Source organism: Carassius gibelio, chromosome A6 (genome assembly GCF_023724105.1).
Source record: "Carassius gibelio isolate Cgi1373 ecotype wild population from Czech Republic chromosome A6, carGib1.2-hapl.c, whole genome shotgun sequence".
Classification (NCBI taxonomy): Eukaryota; Metazoa; Chordata; class Actinopteri; order Cypriniformes; family Cyprinidae; genus Carassius; species Carassius gibelio.
Genome location: NC_068376.1, coordinates 30,350,398 through 30,369,010, shown reverse-complemented (window position 1 = coordinate 30,369,010; position 18,613 = coordinate 30,350,398). Strand labels below are relative to the sequence as shown.

The 18,613-nt window shown below is 38.6% G+C and overlaps 1 protein-coding gene across 1 annotated transcript; it reads left to right on the top strand.

Moving 5' to 3' along the window:
• Positions 1-259: 259 nt before the first annotated feature.
• Positions 260-14,835, top strand: LOC128016044 (NFX1-type zinc finger-containing protein 1-like). Its single transcript, XM_052600361.1, has 15 exons — positions 260-392; positions 1,357-1,442; positions 1,540-3,041; positions 3,153-3,439; positions 3,905-4,143; positions 4,311-4,433; positions 4,728-4,876; positions 5,837-5,980; positions 6,960-7,056; positions 7,618-7,868; positions 8,835-8,974; positions 9,092-9,392; positions 10,607-10,717; positions 11,079-11,174; positions 11,295-14,835. The coding sequence occupies exons 2-15, from the start codon at positions 1,376-1,378 to the stop codon at positions 13,746-13,748; spliced, it is 5,961 nt and encodes a 1,986-aa protein (XP_052456321.1). The 5' UTR covers positions 260-392; positions 1,357-1,375; the 3' UTR covers positions 13,749-14,835.
• Positions 14,836-18,613: the final 3,778 nt, after the last annotated feature.

The following is an 18,613-nucleotide window of genomic DNA, read 5'->3' as shown; positions in this document are numbered from 1 at the left end:
TTAAATATTTATTGATATGATTAAATGTAAGCATATGCATACTTAATTTTAACAAGATATAGAAAGACTTATAGAGTAGTGGGGGTAATTCTATTATTATTATGAGTTCTGTTGCCAATTAACTGTTTACTGATATGAGCAATGGCATATATGCACAATGCATTCATGCATTGTTACTGAGATATAACACTTGTGATAGGTCTCCCTTATAGCTAATATCTGTAAATGTATTTTCCGTTCATCACTTTCGGTTCTGACTCAGAAACCAGCTGAAGATCCGCCCACAGCCGCGAGAAACGAAACTAAACCGGCATTTAAAAAGCCACCGACGAGATCAAACACGAGCTGTTCCCAAAGACTTCGGGAGAGTGACTCGAAGACATCCAAACCAGGTGAGTGCTGGAGATCATAATAAACAAAAACGCGTTGTTTACGCTATTATTAATGTTATATCTAGTGTAGTGTGTTTCGCCGCTGCTGTTTTAGCTCGTCTCGAAGGAGTCATCTGTGTGTTGTTTTTTAGCCTGATCATTTCCGGTAGCAGACTAGCACGCAGTCATTTAATTTCGAAATATTTTTAAAAAGAGAATAACGCAAGTAATAGGATAATTTTACAATATATTGTAGCAGTATGATAAAGCATTTTAAAATAAATAAAAAAATAAATAAAATAAAAACATCTTAGTCTCTCTCTTTATGATTTGCTCTCAGGTCTTGAGATTTTTTTTTTTTTTTTTTTTTTGTTATTTCGCAATGACACTGTAGTTTTTGTGTAAGTGTAAATGTGGATCATGTGCAATGTAATTTTGATATGTAAGATAGAGATATATATATATACATAGTCTGTTTACCATTTTGTACATGTGCTCTTAGGTCTTGTGTTTTTTCTTTCTTCTGTATCACAATGATGAGTTTTGTATTTTTATTATTATTATTATTATTTTTTTCCGACAGACTAGCAGTGTAAAAGCATAAATGTGAATCCTGTCCAATTTCATTTTGATATCTAGTTTGTGAACAAGGATAGGTCATTCAGATGACACTTGTGTGTTAATTAACCTAATATTTACTTTTCTGATATAAAGTAAGGATTTTAAGCAAGTTACTGGCTTTGTATGAAAGTTTAATGTGTCTATGCAAGGTTTCAAGAGATGCACACACTTGCTGTTTTGCAAACGTTAAGGGTGATTCAAGAAATGTATTACAGTTTCTGAGAGATGTGTGAAAGCAGTTGCATTAGATCCATGGTTTCAACCAGATGTCCACCTAGAGGGGAGTAACGATATTGCAGATATCTACAGAGAAGAATTATTCTGAGATATTTCTATTTACTGTATTGGTATAATCGCCCTGCAGATATATTAACAACTGCAGCATGTTCAATCCAAGAGGAGGAAGACAGCAAAGAGGAAGAGGAGGCTTCAGTGGCCCTCAAAGAAGAGGTATAGATCTTTCTGTTGACTTCTTTACATAGCCTTATTCAACTTGGTGAATATGCATCCTTATTATTTATTCACCATCATTTCTATTTTGTAACAGATGGTTCAGTGCCTGGTCAAAGACAAGCAAGCAGCTCTCCCAGTCGAAACAGAGGAAGCAGTAGAGATGGCCGAGGGGAGGGGGGAGGAAGAGGAGGAAGAGGAGAAAGAGGAGGCAGAGGAGGTAGAGGAGGAAGAGGAGGAGATGGAAGGGGTCGAGGTCACGAACAAGCCAGTGGAAGTACAAACAGCCAATGGGAAAGACAACCCGATGAAAAAGCTCAAGGTGCAAGAGGACGAGGAGGAGGAGGAAGGGGCAGAGGACAGAGGAGAGAAGAAAACAAGCAACAAGGGCAGCCAAGTTTTAACTCTGTCCACCGCCCAGTGATAAGGGGAGTCCACCCGAGAGGATTTGGGAGACCTGTTTATGGGCTCATGCAACAGAAATTGCTCAATTATCGTCTTCCAGACCCTTTACATTCAAGCAGCCGCCCTGAAAACACAGGTCACCAACAAGCCAGTAGAAGTATGACTGATTTAAGAGTTGTTCCACAAGGTGAAGAACCTCAAAGAGGAAGAGTAGAAACTCAGAGAGGTAGAGGGGGAAATGGGAGAGGAAGAGGGAGAGGGAGAGATGGCACCCCTGACATGCGCAAACTGGGGTATAAAACCCTTGAAGGCCTTCTAGAGAGAGAAGCGTCTGAGGTGGCCATCACCCTTTCATCTAACACTGGGCTCAAGAATCTGCTTGAAGAAAGTATGATGAGAAGCGACCTGGTGCAGCTGGTCTGTCAAGTTCTCTACAAGGCCTTCGGCTCTCGAATTGACCGCAAGATCGTGCAACACTTGGCTCGCGTTGTCAAGGACTCTCAGTTTTTCCGTAACATTCTGCCGTATCATGTGACTGGAATGATGTCGGATTACGCGCAAGCCCGAAGGGAGCAGTATCCCGAACATCTGAGCAACATCATCAGCCTTCTCTCTGAAGTTCTCAACATGTTTCCTCACAGCTCTATCCAGTCGGTCTCAATGTTGGTGGCGCTTTTGAAACCCACCGTCAACCAGTTGCGTGCCTCAGGTGTGGATATCCTCCCCAGCACTGATGAAGACTTGGAGAGGGTGCAAGGATTGGTGGACCACCTCCAAGAGAAATCAAGGCAAGGCACCTTGCGGTCGGATAACTACTCCTTCCTAGCAGCTGATGAGGATGCCCCACCTGGGGAAGAAGACTTCAGGAAGATGAGCATTTATCCAACCCTTGAGGAGTTCCACTTAGACATAAAGCCATTCTTGAGACCCAACATAATGTCTCAAAGCTTTCCTAACGCTCGCATCTATCTAGACACACACTTCCGACTTCTGCGTGAAGATTTCGTGAGGCCGCTGAGAGAGGGCGTTAAGGAGATCCTGAGGAACCAGCACAGTGAGACTGTCGATGGAATACCACTGAAAAAGCGGCGTTTTGATGACATCAGAGTTTACTTTGACACCCGATTGGTTTTGCCACTCTGCACACCAACGGGAATCGCCTACAAAGTGCAGTTTGACCCACGGCCTCTTCAGGTAAGCACAAATTGCAAGTTGTCTGAAAGAACTCCATGCACTCCCAATTATGTCCATCTTTTCCACCATTGATCCCTCTGTCAGTTTAACTCATTGAATCTTCTCTTGCAGTTTGTCCGGTGGGAAAATTCCAAACGTCTCATTTACGGATCCCTTGTCTGTCTCTCCATGGACAATTTCGAAACCTTCCTGTTCGCCACTGTTACCGACCGGGATCCAACGCTGCTGAGGAAGGGACAGGTGCATCTCTGTTTTTCTTCTGAGAGCAGGGCAACGTTGGCCAGTATTCAGCCCTCGGACTCCTTCCTGATGGTCGAGACCACGGCTTACTTTGAGGCCTATCGATACGTTCTAGAAGGTCTCCAGGAGCAAGATGAGAATGATGTTCCCTTTCAAAGGTATGCATGATTGAAGTAAATTTAAGAACTTCTTACTTGTGCAAAACTCTTCTTGGGGAAGTTGTGGCATAGTGGTTAGAGACTATGACTCTTAACCCTAAGGTTGTGGGTTCAAGTCTTGGGCCAGCAATACCACGACTTCAGTGCCCTTGAGAAAGGCACTGAATCCTGTGCAATAAATGGATGCCCACTGCTCCGGGTGTGTGTTCACGGTGTGTGTGTGTGTGTGTGTGTTCACGGTGTGTGTGGGAATGGGTCACCTTACTTGGCAGAATGTCATGTCTCTAAACTAGAGAATTGCTAAGGTATTCTTAAATGGTTTTCATAGTGTTGTTTTGTGGTTTCTTGAGTGGTTCCTAGATTTTAAAGAGTACTCTCTGTCAAGTCTTTGTATCCAGGTCTGAACAATTATACCAGTCGTGCTTAACTTGGTAAACACCACACCGCACATTTTTGTTGTTTTAGGTACATAGTGGAGTGCAACACAGATGTAGATCCCCCAGCTTACCTTCGGGTGGAAGGAAGGTCATATGATCTGTCTAGCATCACGGCAGAAGGGAAGGGGAAGCTTGCACCCTTCAATCCCTTGACCCCAAAGGCCTGGCCTGATGAGGAAACAATGGGTCTCGATGAAAGCCAACTTCAAGCACTTAAACTGGCCTTAACCAATGAAGTGGCCATCATACAGGGACCACCAGGAACAGGTGACTTATCTGTGTCTAGGGTTTGCTGTTAACCAATGCCACACTCTTGAGATCAACTTGCATATGCACAAAAAAGCTAATTATAACAGCTTAATAGATGCGACCTATTTCTTGAGTGCAAAGAAACCTGGAACGTTTGTTGATCCTGTTTGTTTTCTTCTTTGCAGGGAAGACTCATGTAGGCCTGAAGATCGCTCATGCTTTGCTAAACAACCATGAGGCCTGGTCAAATGGTAGCCCTATGCTGGTGGTCTGTTATACCAATCATGCTCTTGACCAGTTTCTGGAAGGTACGGTGCTAATATCTATATCTGTGTAGTATTTATCAGTATTTATGGGTAGATCTCTCAGTTTTTTCTTAGAGCCATTGATAAGATAAAGTGGAAAGAAAATAGAGATTCCTCCTACTTCTGAGTTCTTGCTTGTGATAAAAGACACGAGTAATAGTAAATTCAAGTTTCAGAAAATATTTTAAAGCATTTAAAAGACTCTGAACTTCATGGCTTCTCTAGAGAGTTCATTCTAGTCCGGTAAAAGATGACTCATGTATGATATTATGAACTATTTCATAACTTTTGTCCCAGGCATCCTTGGATTTTTAAAAAGGGGCATTGTGAGAGTTGGAGGACGGAGTAACAGTGAAACTCTGAAGCCCTTTGGTCTGAGGGAGCTGACCAGGGCATCAAACTTCCGCAAAAATTTGCCACAGCATCTTAGGAGAGCCCATCATGAAGTGAGCCCACTATCTTGGACATAGCTCAGATTTCATTATTTTATTTTATTTTATTTAGTTTTATTTATGTTATATTTTCATTTATTTTATTTCAGTTATATTTTATTTTATTTTTTATATTTTAATTTATTTTATTTTATTTACTAATTATTCTTATGCTATATAATATTACTTCCTAGGATTGTTATTAGAATATACATAATTAATAGCCAGTGTTATTTTAGTATTAATAATATACTGTTATAGGTTTTATTAATATTTTATAATATGTTTTTTATATTTTATATTTATTTTTAAATTTTATTTAAAGTTTTAGTAGATGTGCATTTTTTTTAGTTTTATTAGTTTTTGTCTTTTCAATGTTTTTAGTACATTAAGTTAAAATAAACAAAAATGAGAAATGCTGCCTTACCAACTAGCTGAAATAAAATAAGTTTGTCTTCATATTTTATATTAATTAATTGAATATTTACTTTATTTCAAGTAATATGATTTATTTATTTATTTTAGTTTTAAACATAATTAATAAATGACAATAATATTAATAATAATAATAATAATAATGTTTGAAATTAAACAAGCGTGAAAACATTATGAAAATACTTTTTTTTTCATCAACTGTTCTAAAAAAAAATATCAGTAAAAATATAATTAATATAATGTTTAGTTTGATAATTAGATTGATTGCATGCTGTGAGACATGTGCATAACATGTATTTATTATTTATTATTTTACTATGGGGACCCTGGTAAAATATTTGGACAACTTTAAAGATTATTTTTTTTTGCACCCTCAGATTCCAAATTTTATAGCTGTATCAATTTCGAAAAAACTGGTTATGTGCTCCATGGTCATGTATGTTTTAGCTATTCATTTCAGTTCTCTGAAAACAAGTATGTGCCAGTGCACCTAGTAATATATGAATGATATTTCTAATGAGTTGTGCTGTATGTCGGCAGATCTACACACAGATGGAGGCCGCAGAGGAGCTCTTAAAGAGACAGTCTGCTCAGCTGGAGTGCAGCCTGCGTGGCGTCCTCAGAGAAGACTTCCTGGAGAGATACATGTCTCCTGAGCACTGGGACAGCCTGTGTCTACAGCCGGTGAGTGCCTGACACACACACACACACACACACACACACACACACACACACACACACACACACACACACACACTCACACACACTCACACACACACACACACACACACACACACACACACACACAGGGGTGTTTTTGTGTAAAGTGTGTTCATCCCATAGGTGTAATGGTTTTTATTCTGTACAAACTGTATATTCTATGTCCCTTCACCAACCCTACACCTAACCCTAACCCTCACAGGAAACTTTGTGCATTTTTACTTTCTCAAAAAAAACTCATTCTGTATGATTTATAAGTGTTTTGAGAAATGGGGACATGGGTTATGTCCTCATAAGTCACCCTCTCCTTGTAATACCTGTGTCATACCCATGTCATTATACAGAGTTGTGTCCTGATATGACACAAAAACAAGAGCACACACACACACACACACTCACACACACACTCACACACACACACACACACACACACACACACACACACATGCTCTGAAATGCTTTGCCACAGCTGTCAGACATGCCGTCCTCAAATAGTGTATATAGACCTTGAAGCTATTATTGCAGATATTATTCCCTGAAGATCTGAGCTAAGCAATGGCACAAGCTAACAAAAACATCTCTGGCTTTCTTTGGTGGGTTTAATATCCCATTTGATTTTCTTTCACTTGCATCCAGTAAAATCAGTCAGTCGTTTTTTTAAACGGTGTAGTATGTTGCAGTTCCCAATGAATCTTACTAAGATATAGTATCCCAATAATATGTTTTTGTAAGATGAGTTTTAAATGCTTAGTTAGGTATAGTGACACTATGAACCATAAAGGCCTGCATCAAATATGATACTTGATACAAAAAAGCATGCAAACGTGCAAAAAGTTTTTTTTTTTTGGTCTAAAGGTTCAGTAAATTCTGACTATTATTTCATCAAGCCATGATTCTTGTTACTTGAAATTTGCATTAACTCAGCAGTTTCTTCCTGTGTTAGATGATGGATGGATTTGAGAGTGTGGGGAAAAAGAAGCCTTCAATGATGGCGGAGTGGCTCGGCATCGGATTCTCTGGTTTTTCGCAGCTACTAACAGGTGGAGACTCTAATACACAAACCACAATATCAGCAATAATTTATCTTTTTATGTTCTATATTAGGTGAATAATCATTGGATTGTGCTTCCCTTGAAGAAAATTCTTCCACGACATCTTTAAAGTTCAGTTAATTTAAGAAAGAATTGCTGTTTTATAGCATTTCCTTCATGTGCAATGTTTTTCTCTCAACGTTGAGATGCAGTTTTTATTATAATTTAATAATTAATGAAACAAGTGCCAAACTATGCATTAGATTAGTTTCCTGCATTACTCAGTTATTGGCAAAAATACAGTGCATGTAATATATTTTTCTGCAGCTCATTCGGGTCCGTACTGGCTGAGGCCTGTACTTGTCTGCTATTAACACATCATGAAATAAATCATTTTATTACTGCATGTTGATAAAGAAAGAAGAAGAAGAAAAACTAAGCAAATCTTACATTGAGATCAAATTAGCTGCAAGACTTGCATTACAAATTAGTCTCTAGTTAGTGAATGTAAACCAGAAGCATTAATGGCAAATACAACATTACAGAAACCTCTCTCTCTTTCGTTCTCAGAGTTGTCTGATGAAGAGGGGGCTCAGCTGAATGATGAGGAACTGATAGAAATCGATGAAGAGGCGGATCTGATCCAGGCCGAGAGGATAGTGGTGGATGCGGAGCATGGAGATAATTACTGGAAAAAGCTGAAGCAAGATCAGAAAGACATCGCTGACATGGCTGAGTTGATGCTGGCTTTGAACCTGAATGATCCTGAGCCACAAGAAGCAGCCAGACATCAGAGGCAGGCTAATCAAGGGGAATGGCAGGTATGAGACTTCATCCATTATTGTAATCATATATATTTTATTGAACACTGTTTACATTGTAAAAATTTTTTTTAGAATATATATATATATATATATATATATATATATATATATATATATATATATATATATATATATATATATACATTTAAAAAAATATTAATTATTAAATTTAAGATTATTTTAAGATTATAACTGTTGAATAAATGTTGGGGAAAAATAGAATAGTAACTATTTTTTATAAGCTTATATTAGATGAGATTACATGCAACATTTGCACATTTAAAAATTATTTTTAATTATTTTATATGAACTAGAAAAGGCAAAAAGACCATTAAAAATTATTTTAAATGATTCAAAAATGATTGTCATCATTATTATTTTGATGTAAATCAAACTTTCAGTTTATCTACAGGTTTAGATTACAAATTGCATATATATATATATATATATATATATATATATATATATATATATATATATATATATATATATATATATATATATGTATATATATATATATATATATATATATATACTTAAAAGTCTGAAACCACAATTACATCTGCGATTTGTAATCTAAACCTATATATATATTTATAAAACATTGTATTTCTATTTAAAATGTAATGGTCAAAATTGAACTTTTAAACGGGTTATTACTCAGCCTCTCAGATGTTTATCATAAAATTCATGCTACTTATTTCTATATTTTTTTGCATGCAATGAAAAGGTTGCATCCTAATCCTAAATATTTTTTCCTACGGTTGTCAAACTCCAAAAATGCAAAAGAAATGTGATAGAAAGCAAGGTTATGCAAGAATTTAAATAACCTGTTTTACTTGGAAATATGTTATATTGCTGCTTGGGAATGTCTGATTGTTGATTGTTAAGACATTGCTGTTCACCATTTGTGTTGTATGTTGTGATGAGCTCAGTGCTACTGTTCTGCTGATGTGTGTTCAGATTCAAAGACACCAGAAGAAAAAAATCAAGCAAATGGCTAAAAACGAGCTGAGGAAAACTTCAGCCATGACTGAACATCAAGAAAGGAAAACCGTGGATGTGTGGAGCCTCAGTCTGAAAGACAGATGGAGACTGTATCGGTAAGACACACATGCACCAGATGGCAGCATTCACCACAAATTTCTTGAAGCCAGACCAGTGCACTAAGATTTTAATCTTTAAAATCAGCTAAATTAGATCTATGTTTTCTCCTTCAGGCTTTGGGTTTTGCGCTATCGGACTGATCTGCGCACTAAGGCCCTCACCTCTGAACACGTGTATCAGGACGCAGCCGAGAGGCTCAATGAAATCCGGCGTCGTGAGGATCTGTGTGTGCTGCAACAGGCTCGGGTCGTGGGTATGACCACCACAGGAGCGGCTAAATACAGACAGGCTCTACAGGAGCTGCAGCCCAGACTGGTGATCGTGGAGGAGGCGGCGGAGGTGTTGGAGGCGCACACCATCACCACCCTCAGCAAAGCCTGCCAGCACCTCATACTGATCGGAGATCACCAACAGGTAGACCGCAATATTATGAAATAAATTGTTTTATTTTGTAATGTCAAATCAGGGTCATTAACTATGATTGCATAAAAAATAAATGCTTGTATAATAAGTAGGGGTGTAACGGTACGCAAAAATCACGGTTCGGTACGTACCTCGGTTTTAAAGTCACAGTTCGGTTCATTTTCGGCACAGTAAGGGAAAGAAATGCAAACATTAAACTGCAGGTTTTTTTGTTACTAAAAACTTTTTTTAAACTATTTGTTTACACTTTTTTTTAAAATACTTTTAAATAAAATATATATAAAATAAAAAAAGAAATAAAATACTGCTGCAAAGTTCTCCACTAAATAAAATAGTCTCAGTCTCAAACCAATAACATATAATAAAATATAATGAAAAATATAAATAAATAACTATGATTACAGTGCAGCATTACCAATCCCAGCTTGTAGGCCTGCTCATATTTAAAAACTATATATAACTTTTCCAAAGTGTAAAGTGCAGCATGAACAGTTTCAGTTTTTAGACCTGATCAGATTTCGTTATTGCGTTGGACCGATCGGAATAAAGAGCAAAGGTCGGTTTAAATGCCGACGGGAGCTGCGTTTGAATTACAATCGTGTTTTTCTTAGTTGTAGTGATGTTCACACTCATGTGATGCCTTTTGAAAACCTTAGGCCGGTGACACACTGGCATATTGCACCTGTCAAACAAAGTCTATTTTGCCGTCAATACTGTTGACTGTGTCCTTTATCAGTAGGCTTTATATTTATGCTCAACATGAAGTATAGATATTGTTGTCGTGAAGACAAGATCCTGGTCTGTCGGCGGTCTCCCTCTATGTCACACAGTAGCAGCAGCGTGCCAGCGATTCTGGTGTGTAAAGACACAGAAAACGTTAAAGCAGCCATCACGCAACTGACACGTTGCAGAAACGCCACGTAGTCAGTGTGTAACCGGCCTTAGAATCAGCTTCAGGGCAGGATTTGCGCTGAACACGGAGACTTCCGCCACTTGATATGTTCATTTGGAAACACGAAAATGTATATGTTCCACACACAAAATATTGCATTCGGTCATTCGGTACACACGTGCACCGTATCGAAAGCCCTGTACCGAAACGGTCCGGTATGAATACACGTACCGTTACACCCCTAGTAATAAGTATAAATATCTTGATGCATTCATGTGTTAACGTTTGTCTTTATGCATGTCATCCTGCACAGTTGAGGCCTAGCGCAACAGTGTATGACCTTGCCAAGAATTTCAATCTGGAAGTGTCGATGTTTGAGAGGCTTGTCGGAGTCAACTTTCCATTTGTGCGCCTTAACTACCAGGTTAGTTTCTGTATTATTATATCAGCCGTTTAAGGGAAACGCTTTATTTTCAAGTCGTGTTCTGCATGTACATACTGATGTACTCTCTAAAAAAATAAAATAAATGAAAAATAACCAAATGGTTGGGTTAGTCCATATTTGACCCAAAGTTGGATTGAAACAACCCATCTAGGTACTTACCCTTAAACCTAACCGTAACCCATGTAGTTACCTTATATTATCCAGTACTTTAGGTTAGTACACTGTAGTGTGCACATACTGTAAATAAATGAACTGATTACATATTTACTGATGTCAGTCATTCCTCTAGTGAACCGTATGCTAAAACAACATGAACAACAATTCTGTTTTATATTTATAGCATCGCATGAGGCCATGCATCGCTCGGCTGTTGACTCCTCATATCTATGAAACTCTGGAAAACCACCCCTCTGTACTGGAGTATGACAATGTTAAGGTACGTAAATTTCAGCAATTTCTTCTATTATTATATCACATACGTTCTGGTAGGTACCTACCACAATTAGGTAATTTGGCTACCTTCATCTACTTGACTCCTGCATCTTTCGGTCTACAGGGGCTTCTGACAAATCTCTTTTTCGTGGATCATGGTCACTTTGAGGAAGAGATTAAGGATGGACGGAGCCACCAGAACCCTCACGAGGCTCAGTTTGTGGTCGCGCTCTGCCGCTACTTGCTGTTACAGGACTACAAGCCTTCTCAGATCACCATTCTGACGACTTACACAGGACAGCTTCACTGTCTGCGTAAGCTCATGCCCTCACCGAATTTCTCTGGAGTCAAAGTCCACGTTGTGGACAAATACCAAGGGGAGGAGAACGACATCATCATATTGTCTCTGGTGCGCAGCAATCTACACAAGAGAGTCGGCTTCCTGAACATATCAAACCGTGTCTGCGTAGCCCTTTCTCGTGCTAAGATGGGTCTCTATTGTATTGGAAATATGGACATGCTGAGCTCCGTTAAGCTGTGGAGCAACATCCTTCACACTCTGAGAGAGCATGGTCAAGTTGGTCGTGCTTTGACGCTGAGTTGCCAGAACCATCCGGATAAACAGATCCTTGCATCCTGCAGTGATGACTTCAAAGGTGCCCCCGAAGGTGGTTGTGATCAGCCCTGCCAATTTCGCTTGGATTGTGGCCACGTGTGCACCCGAATGTGCCACCCATATGATGTGGAACACAAGGAATACAAGTGCATGAAAGACTGCCAGAAGGTGCTGTGTGATCTGAAGCACAAATGTACACGTCTCTGTCACGAAGAATGTGGTGAATGCCAGGTACTCCTAGACAAGATCATTCCATCATGCCAGCATAGTCAGAGGGTGCCTTGCCACTTAGACCCTGAGGAATTTGTCTGTCGAGTGCGTTGCCAAAAGACCCTCCCTTGCGGCCATCCCTGCAAGGCAGCTTGTGGAGAGTCCTGCACCGCTCAGTGCAACGTTAAAGTTCAAATGCAGCTGAAATGTGGACACGTCCAGGAAGAACCATGCTTCATTTCCAGCGACCCCAAAAAGATGACATACTGCAGAACAAAATGTGGCACCACCTTGGATTGTGGCCACCCTTGCCCGGGAACGTGCCATGGATGCTTTCACGGTCGCCTGCACAAAGCATGCAACCACAAATGCCAACAAATCCTGGTGTGTTCTCATCGGTGTGAGGAGCCTTGTGTAAGAGATTGTCCACCATGTACAGTTCGCTGCGAGAACCGATGTGTCCACAGTGCCTGCATGAAGACTTGCGGTCAGCCTTGTGCGCCTTGCAGAGAACCTTGCGAATGGCAGTGCCATCACCACAGTTGTACCAAGCTGTGTCATGAGCCATGCGACCGTCCACCTTGTTCTGTTCCCTGTAACAACACCTTGCCCTGTGGACACCTCTGCATAGGTCTCTGTGGAGACCCTTGTCCTGATAAGTGTCGCATTTGCCATAAGGATGAGGTCACGGAGATCTTCTTCGGCAATGAAGACGACCCGGATGCTTGTTTCATTCAGCTTGAAGATTGCAAGCACCTGTTCGAAGCTACAGGAATGGATCAATACATGAATCTTGACCAAGACCAAGGCGCTGAACTGGATCAAAGGGCGATCCGACTCAAGGATTGTCCAAGGTGTCGCACTCCAATCCGTAGAAACCTTCGGTATGGCACTCATATCAACCGCAGCCTGGCAGCCATCGAGATGGTCAAGGAGAAGATCAATGGTGTGTCGTATGAGATCAAGCAAAAGCAGGACGACCTTCGCTTGCAACTGCTTGGGAAGAAGATCTTGAGAATGCATTTTGCCAAAGAGTTCGCACTTCTTAAAGATAAGTTTGAAACAAAGGACCTTTCACGCCAACAACTTTGGCATTCCGAGAACTTGATGACCTACCTCGAGAGGGTTGGGAAACTAAAAGAAATGCAAGCAGAACATATGACACTCCTTCTGGACGAACTTCAGCCATTCTCTAGCAAAGTTGATGACGTCTTGGGATTCCTCTTACGTCCGTCTCAGAGGTTTTCAGACCAGCAGATTGCAGATCTCGAACGTGAATTGAAGAGACTCTCCTACCTGGCTGAGGTCAACGTGCGCTGTTGCATGTCACCGATCAGAAGGCGTGTTTATAGCACAGAGATCCAGAAATTAAGAGAGATCCTGGAGGACACTTTGCCTTTCTCTGAGTATCTAGAACATACAGTCAAGGAGATGTTTACGGATTTGGACACCAAACTGCCTCTCAGCGGCCTGGGGATCACTGACGACGAGAGGGTGATGATAGTCAAAGCCATCGGGTTGAATAAAGGTCATTGGTACAAATGTCCCAATGGCCATGTGTATGCAATTGGCGAATGTGGCGGTGCTATGCAACAAAGCAAGTGTCCTGAATGCGACGCTGCTATCGGAGGCACTAATCACAATCTCATTCAGGGAAATGCTGTGGCGACTGAGATGGATGGCGCAGAGCATGCCGCCTGGTCAGATGCTGCCAACATGGCAAACTTTGACCTGCAAAACTTTGAAGATTGACATTCTTAAGTCAATTTTTCTTCTGTCTGTTGATAGGGTATTAATCTGGTTAGCACAAATCATGAAATACCGTTTTTAATCAGGCTGTAGTTGCACCTTTCAGCAGAGCTTTCTTCACTTGCCACTGATGGGAGAATTAAACAACAAATGCAGGAAACAACAACAAAAACAATAACAATTCATCATAGGTACAAAATAGATCAAATGCTAAATATTATATCCATTTTGTACCAATGATGAATTATGTTGTTGTTTTTTTCTGCTTGTACTATATTTACATTTGTTGTTCTTCTGTGCACAATTAATCAATCCCATGATGAAATGATCCATTCATTTGGATTTTGAACCTCATATTTTCTGGACTTTTGGCTTCATAGCTCAATTTCAGATAGCAAATAACAAAATAAGATCATTGCAAAAAAAAAATCATTGCAACTGCCTGCTACTATTAACTTGTTTACTCACATTTCATGCTTGGTTGGCGAAACCTAGTTAGAAATATTACGCTTCACACATTTCAGTTCATTAGCTTTTAAAATAATCCCGTAATTATTATAACAGGAATAAAATATGCACATTTTGTTTGTTTTTATATCGTATGACATGTGTTATCAAAATCAGCCTTAGAGATAGATAGTTGTGGTCCTGAATGCAATATGGCTAAAGCACTTAAATCTCCTTGTGATCCAGATATGCCAACATACATGATGCTAAACAATGAGGGTAACACTTTACAATAAGGTTCATTAGTTAACTCAACCAAGGATGAACTTTATTAATCTTAGCTAATGTTAATTTCAGCATTTACTAATGCATTATTAAAATCAAAAGTTGTGCTTGTTAACATTAGTTAATGCACTGTAAACAAACATGATATAACAATGAACAACGGTTTTCATTAACTAACATTAACAAAGATTAATAAATACTGTAATAAATGTATTGACCTTAACTAATGGTAACAAATGGAACTTTAATGTAAAGTGTCACCAACAACAATAAATATTAGCTTACATGTTAGCTTAAATATATCACAGAAGAAAAGCACTTAATGAATCTGCTTAATAAAATCATGTTTTGATGAAAATGTGTGGCCTTTAATGTTTCATTAGATTTCATGCATGCAACTTCAGGTCTTGGTTTCAAGTATATACTTACTAACGTTCATCTTTGGGTTGATTTCATTAGGTGGCAGCAGTGTACTGTCAATGACTCTCTCAGGAACAGAGTCAGAGTCAGGAACATGTGTTCTCTACGTAAGGCAAGCTGTGCTTTTCTCTCATGTACGGTCAGACTCAGACCAGTGTGTTTCTTGATGCAGGTCAGTGTCAACTTCAGCATGTTTATTCGCCGCATAATTATAAAGCATCACCTGAGCTCTCTGCTTTAATCACTGAGTGAGTCCAGAGGCTTTGGTGTGAGCTGTTGGGACGCTTCCATTTAGGCTTCCCAGCAGCTTACATCAGTTCATTATGTGATGAATGTCGTCCTGTCATAACATAAACCCGAATGCAAAGTCGGCACTTTCTGCACAGGAACGCAGGGTGGGGTTGGAGAAGCAACAATAACGACAAAAACTGTTGTGTCAGGATGCCAAGGAAAAGCAAGCAGAAGTTTAAGCATATTTCTGAGGGACAGTATGTACAGCTGGTGATTTTATAGGCCCGAAAAAAGCAAGTGAAGCAAAATGCAACAATTTCTTGTGTCATATTCTCGTGCATTAGTTTAATGCTTCATGTGTGCCTTGGAACATCCCTTAACTGTGGTAAAAATCAATCTTTCAGTGCTTTATTGCTTTTGTGCAATGGAGGTGTTAACAGCAATGTGATAAAAGACAGCAATGTTCGATAAAAGACTAAGTGATAATAATTAGCTAATACAGTTTATTAATTTAGCTGTACAGCATTTACTGTTGTCACTGATCAACATAGTATTTTGGCAGATTTATGCATAACTGATGTGAAGCTATACGGGAGTCAATTTTTTTTAATGGCTTCACTGCTAATTATGGATGTGAGTTTTAATTTCTGTTTGAATTCAAGGACAGATTTGGACAGGACTCGATTGGGTGAGGGATCGAGCATCTGTGCATGATTGTTTGTCACAATGAGTGATTGTGTTTAATAGAGAGGATCGTTGAAGTGTCACACAGATCGGACGGTGGATTCACAGACACAGATGAGCACATGCTAACTCATGTCGTCCACCCTGAGAGCACTAATGTAATTAGGGTTCAAGTGCCTCAGTATGCAGAAGGAGAAAAACAAATTATGGCAATGCAGAAAAGTAGGTTTCTGGTTGAATTTAGGACTTGCTGAATATGATTCCAGCTGCTGAGAACAAAAAAATAAAAATAAAATAAATAAATAAATTCTGGTATTATGTTTTATCATAGAAATACCATGTTTCTTTGTTTGTTATATGGTATATGAGAGGGTTTCCCAACCATGGACTTGATAGATTATTAGTAATTATGATCAAATTATGTCAAAGTAATGTAAATGTTAAATTAATTAATTGATAAAAAATATATTTAAACCAAATGAAATGAAGTTATTATTTTAAACTAAATAAAATAATAAATAATTAAAGTTAATGATAAAATATGTACAAAACACACACACATACACAAACACACACAAAAAATAATAAATAAATAATTTTTATATTTATGCAGTCCCTGGGAATCGAATCATTGACGCTGGAATTGCTGATTTGCTGATTTTACTTGCTCAAGTTACAGAAATGTAAATGTTATATTCCAAAACAAGTGATTTGAATGAATTATTAATTGTGTTTATTTATAAATGTTCCTTTCAGGGGGTTCATCGTGTTATTTGATTAAGAAAAAAGTTTGGAAGCCCTTGAATATGGTAATCGTTCAGTACCACGGTATAATTAAGATATCATACATATATAGCTTGGTATGTACCAGTTTTATTTGAACATTTTATGTGACCACAAAACCAGTCATAAGGGGGTAAATAATTCAAAATTCGAGGTTTATACACAATCAGAAATAAGCTTTTCCATTGATGTATGTTTTGTTAGGATCAGACAATATTTGTCTGAGATGCAACTATTTCAAAATCTGGAATCTGAAGGTACAAAAAACATCAAAATATTGAGAAAATCATCTTTAAAGTTGTTCAAATGAAGTTCTTAGCCATGTTACTAGTCAAAAATTAAGTTTTGATATATTTACAGTAGGAAATTTACTAAATATCTTCATGCAACATGATCTTTACTTAATATCCTAGTGATTTTGGCATAAGAGAAAATCAATAATTTTTACTCTTATAATGTATTGTTGGCTATTACTACAAATATACCCCAGAGACTCAAGACTGCTTTTGTGCTCCAGGGTCACATATTATCAGTATTTGTTTATATTCTTCTTATATCATTGTTTCATTGTGAGAAAATAGTTGTATTCGAGTCTCAAGTCTCAATTTGTTCTTCATTTAAACTCATTGCTTTCTAGGAGAAACGTGCGTGATCCTCTGCGAAGTATCGGTTCATCTATTCAATGACTGCACATTGTTCTCACTGTTAGCATCAGTAGATGTGCACGTCATTATGATATCTGTGGCAGTTTTCCGCATTACATTTATCAAACCCGCCTGGTCGGAACGAACTGATTAAAATTTCATTGGGCCCTGTGGTGACCAGCTACAAGCTTTCATGAAATAATGTTCATGTGGATGTGTAAATATGGATCCGGTAAGGTTACAGCTCCGCCATAACAGCACATGAAAGCGTTATTCCCTCTCAACTCATTCTGCAGGCCTGTGTGTGCTCGACCGGCTCATTTCAGCAGTACGCCTGCTTTAATTAATGTTGGATTATACATTCTTTGAACAGTCACAGATTGGTGTTCAAAAGGAGGTTTGTCATGTAACGAGGTGTAATCGTAAGTCGAGTCTTGGAGTGTCTTATGAAACATGCATGGAACATTTTCTGAACTTTTAATCATGCAATTACCCAATGGGAACAGTTAGGGGAAAACTGTGGCTTAAAGATTAACCTGCTTAATAGGTTCTGTCATTCCAAACCTGATGAGAAACCACATTAATAGCTCATGCATCCATTACGAAAGCCACTTGTTGAAACAAGAATTCCTATTCAGTTCTGGATAACGTCTGAGATTGTTGATGAAATATGTGGTTTTGGCTTTAGTATAATTTCACAATGGTTTTGTTTTGATGGCAGATGGATATTTCGAATTCTTTATTTACTGCCAGTTCCCCTAATAACCAGATCAGATACTTATATTACGTAAAATGTGTAGCATGCATTTTTATATTCAATATTTCTCCAACGTCTTGGGTTTATTTTTTCCACTGAGCTTGGTGCAATGCATTCTGGGTGTAAAAATGCACCTGTCGAAACTTAAACGCTGTTTTGCTTCCAAAAGACTTGCATCCATTGAGACGATACACTTCTTAATTCTCATGTTTTGGCTCATGTTCTTGTCTTTTATCAAGACCAGTTCTCTGATGTCTCCCTTCTTTCTTGGCATCAGTTTTGCCGGTGTATTTTGTAAAACCACTGCCAATTACAGACTCAGCAAAGCATGCTTTTAATAAGCCTTGTTTGCCATGTGAAAGAAAAACATGCATCGACCTGTGTTTTGTTTTTTGTTTTTGTGAGAGGAGCATTTTTGAAAGTTGGTGTTAAAATGTGGCAAAGCTGAAAGATGAGAAAGTGTGAGCAGCAAGACTAATAGGAAAAAATATTTTCGGTTCCTTGAAGGACATTAAGATACATTGTAGAACAAGGGACAAGTTATAATTGCAAGATGTTTTTGTAGATGTTTTTCTTTCTTTTCTGTTTTTCCTTTTCCTTCTTCCATTTTTGGGAGA

Bases quoted from the DNA above. Each gene is read 5' to 3' on its own strand.
- LOC128016044 (XM_052600361.1), top strand. From the start codon at position 1,376: ATGTTCAATCCAAGAGGAGGAAGACAGCAAAGAGGAAGAGGAGGCTTC. The intron at 4,144-4,310 runs GTGACTTATCTG...TCTTCTTTGCAG, and splicing joins ACAGGGACCACCAGGAACAG to GGAAGACTCATGTAGGCCTG. The intron at 7,869-8,834 runs GTATGAGACTTC...ATGTGTGTTCAG, and splicing joins CTAATCAAGGGGAATGGCAG to ATTCAAAGACACCAGAAGAA.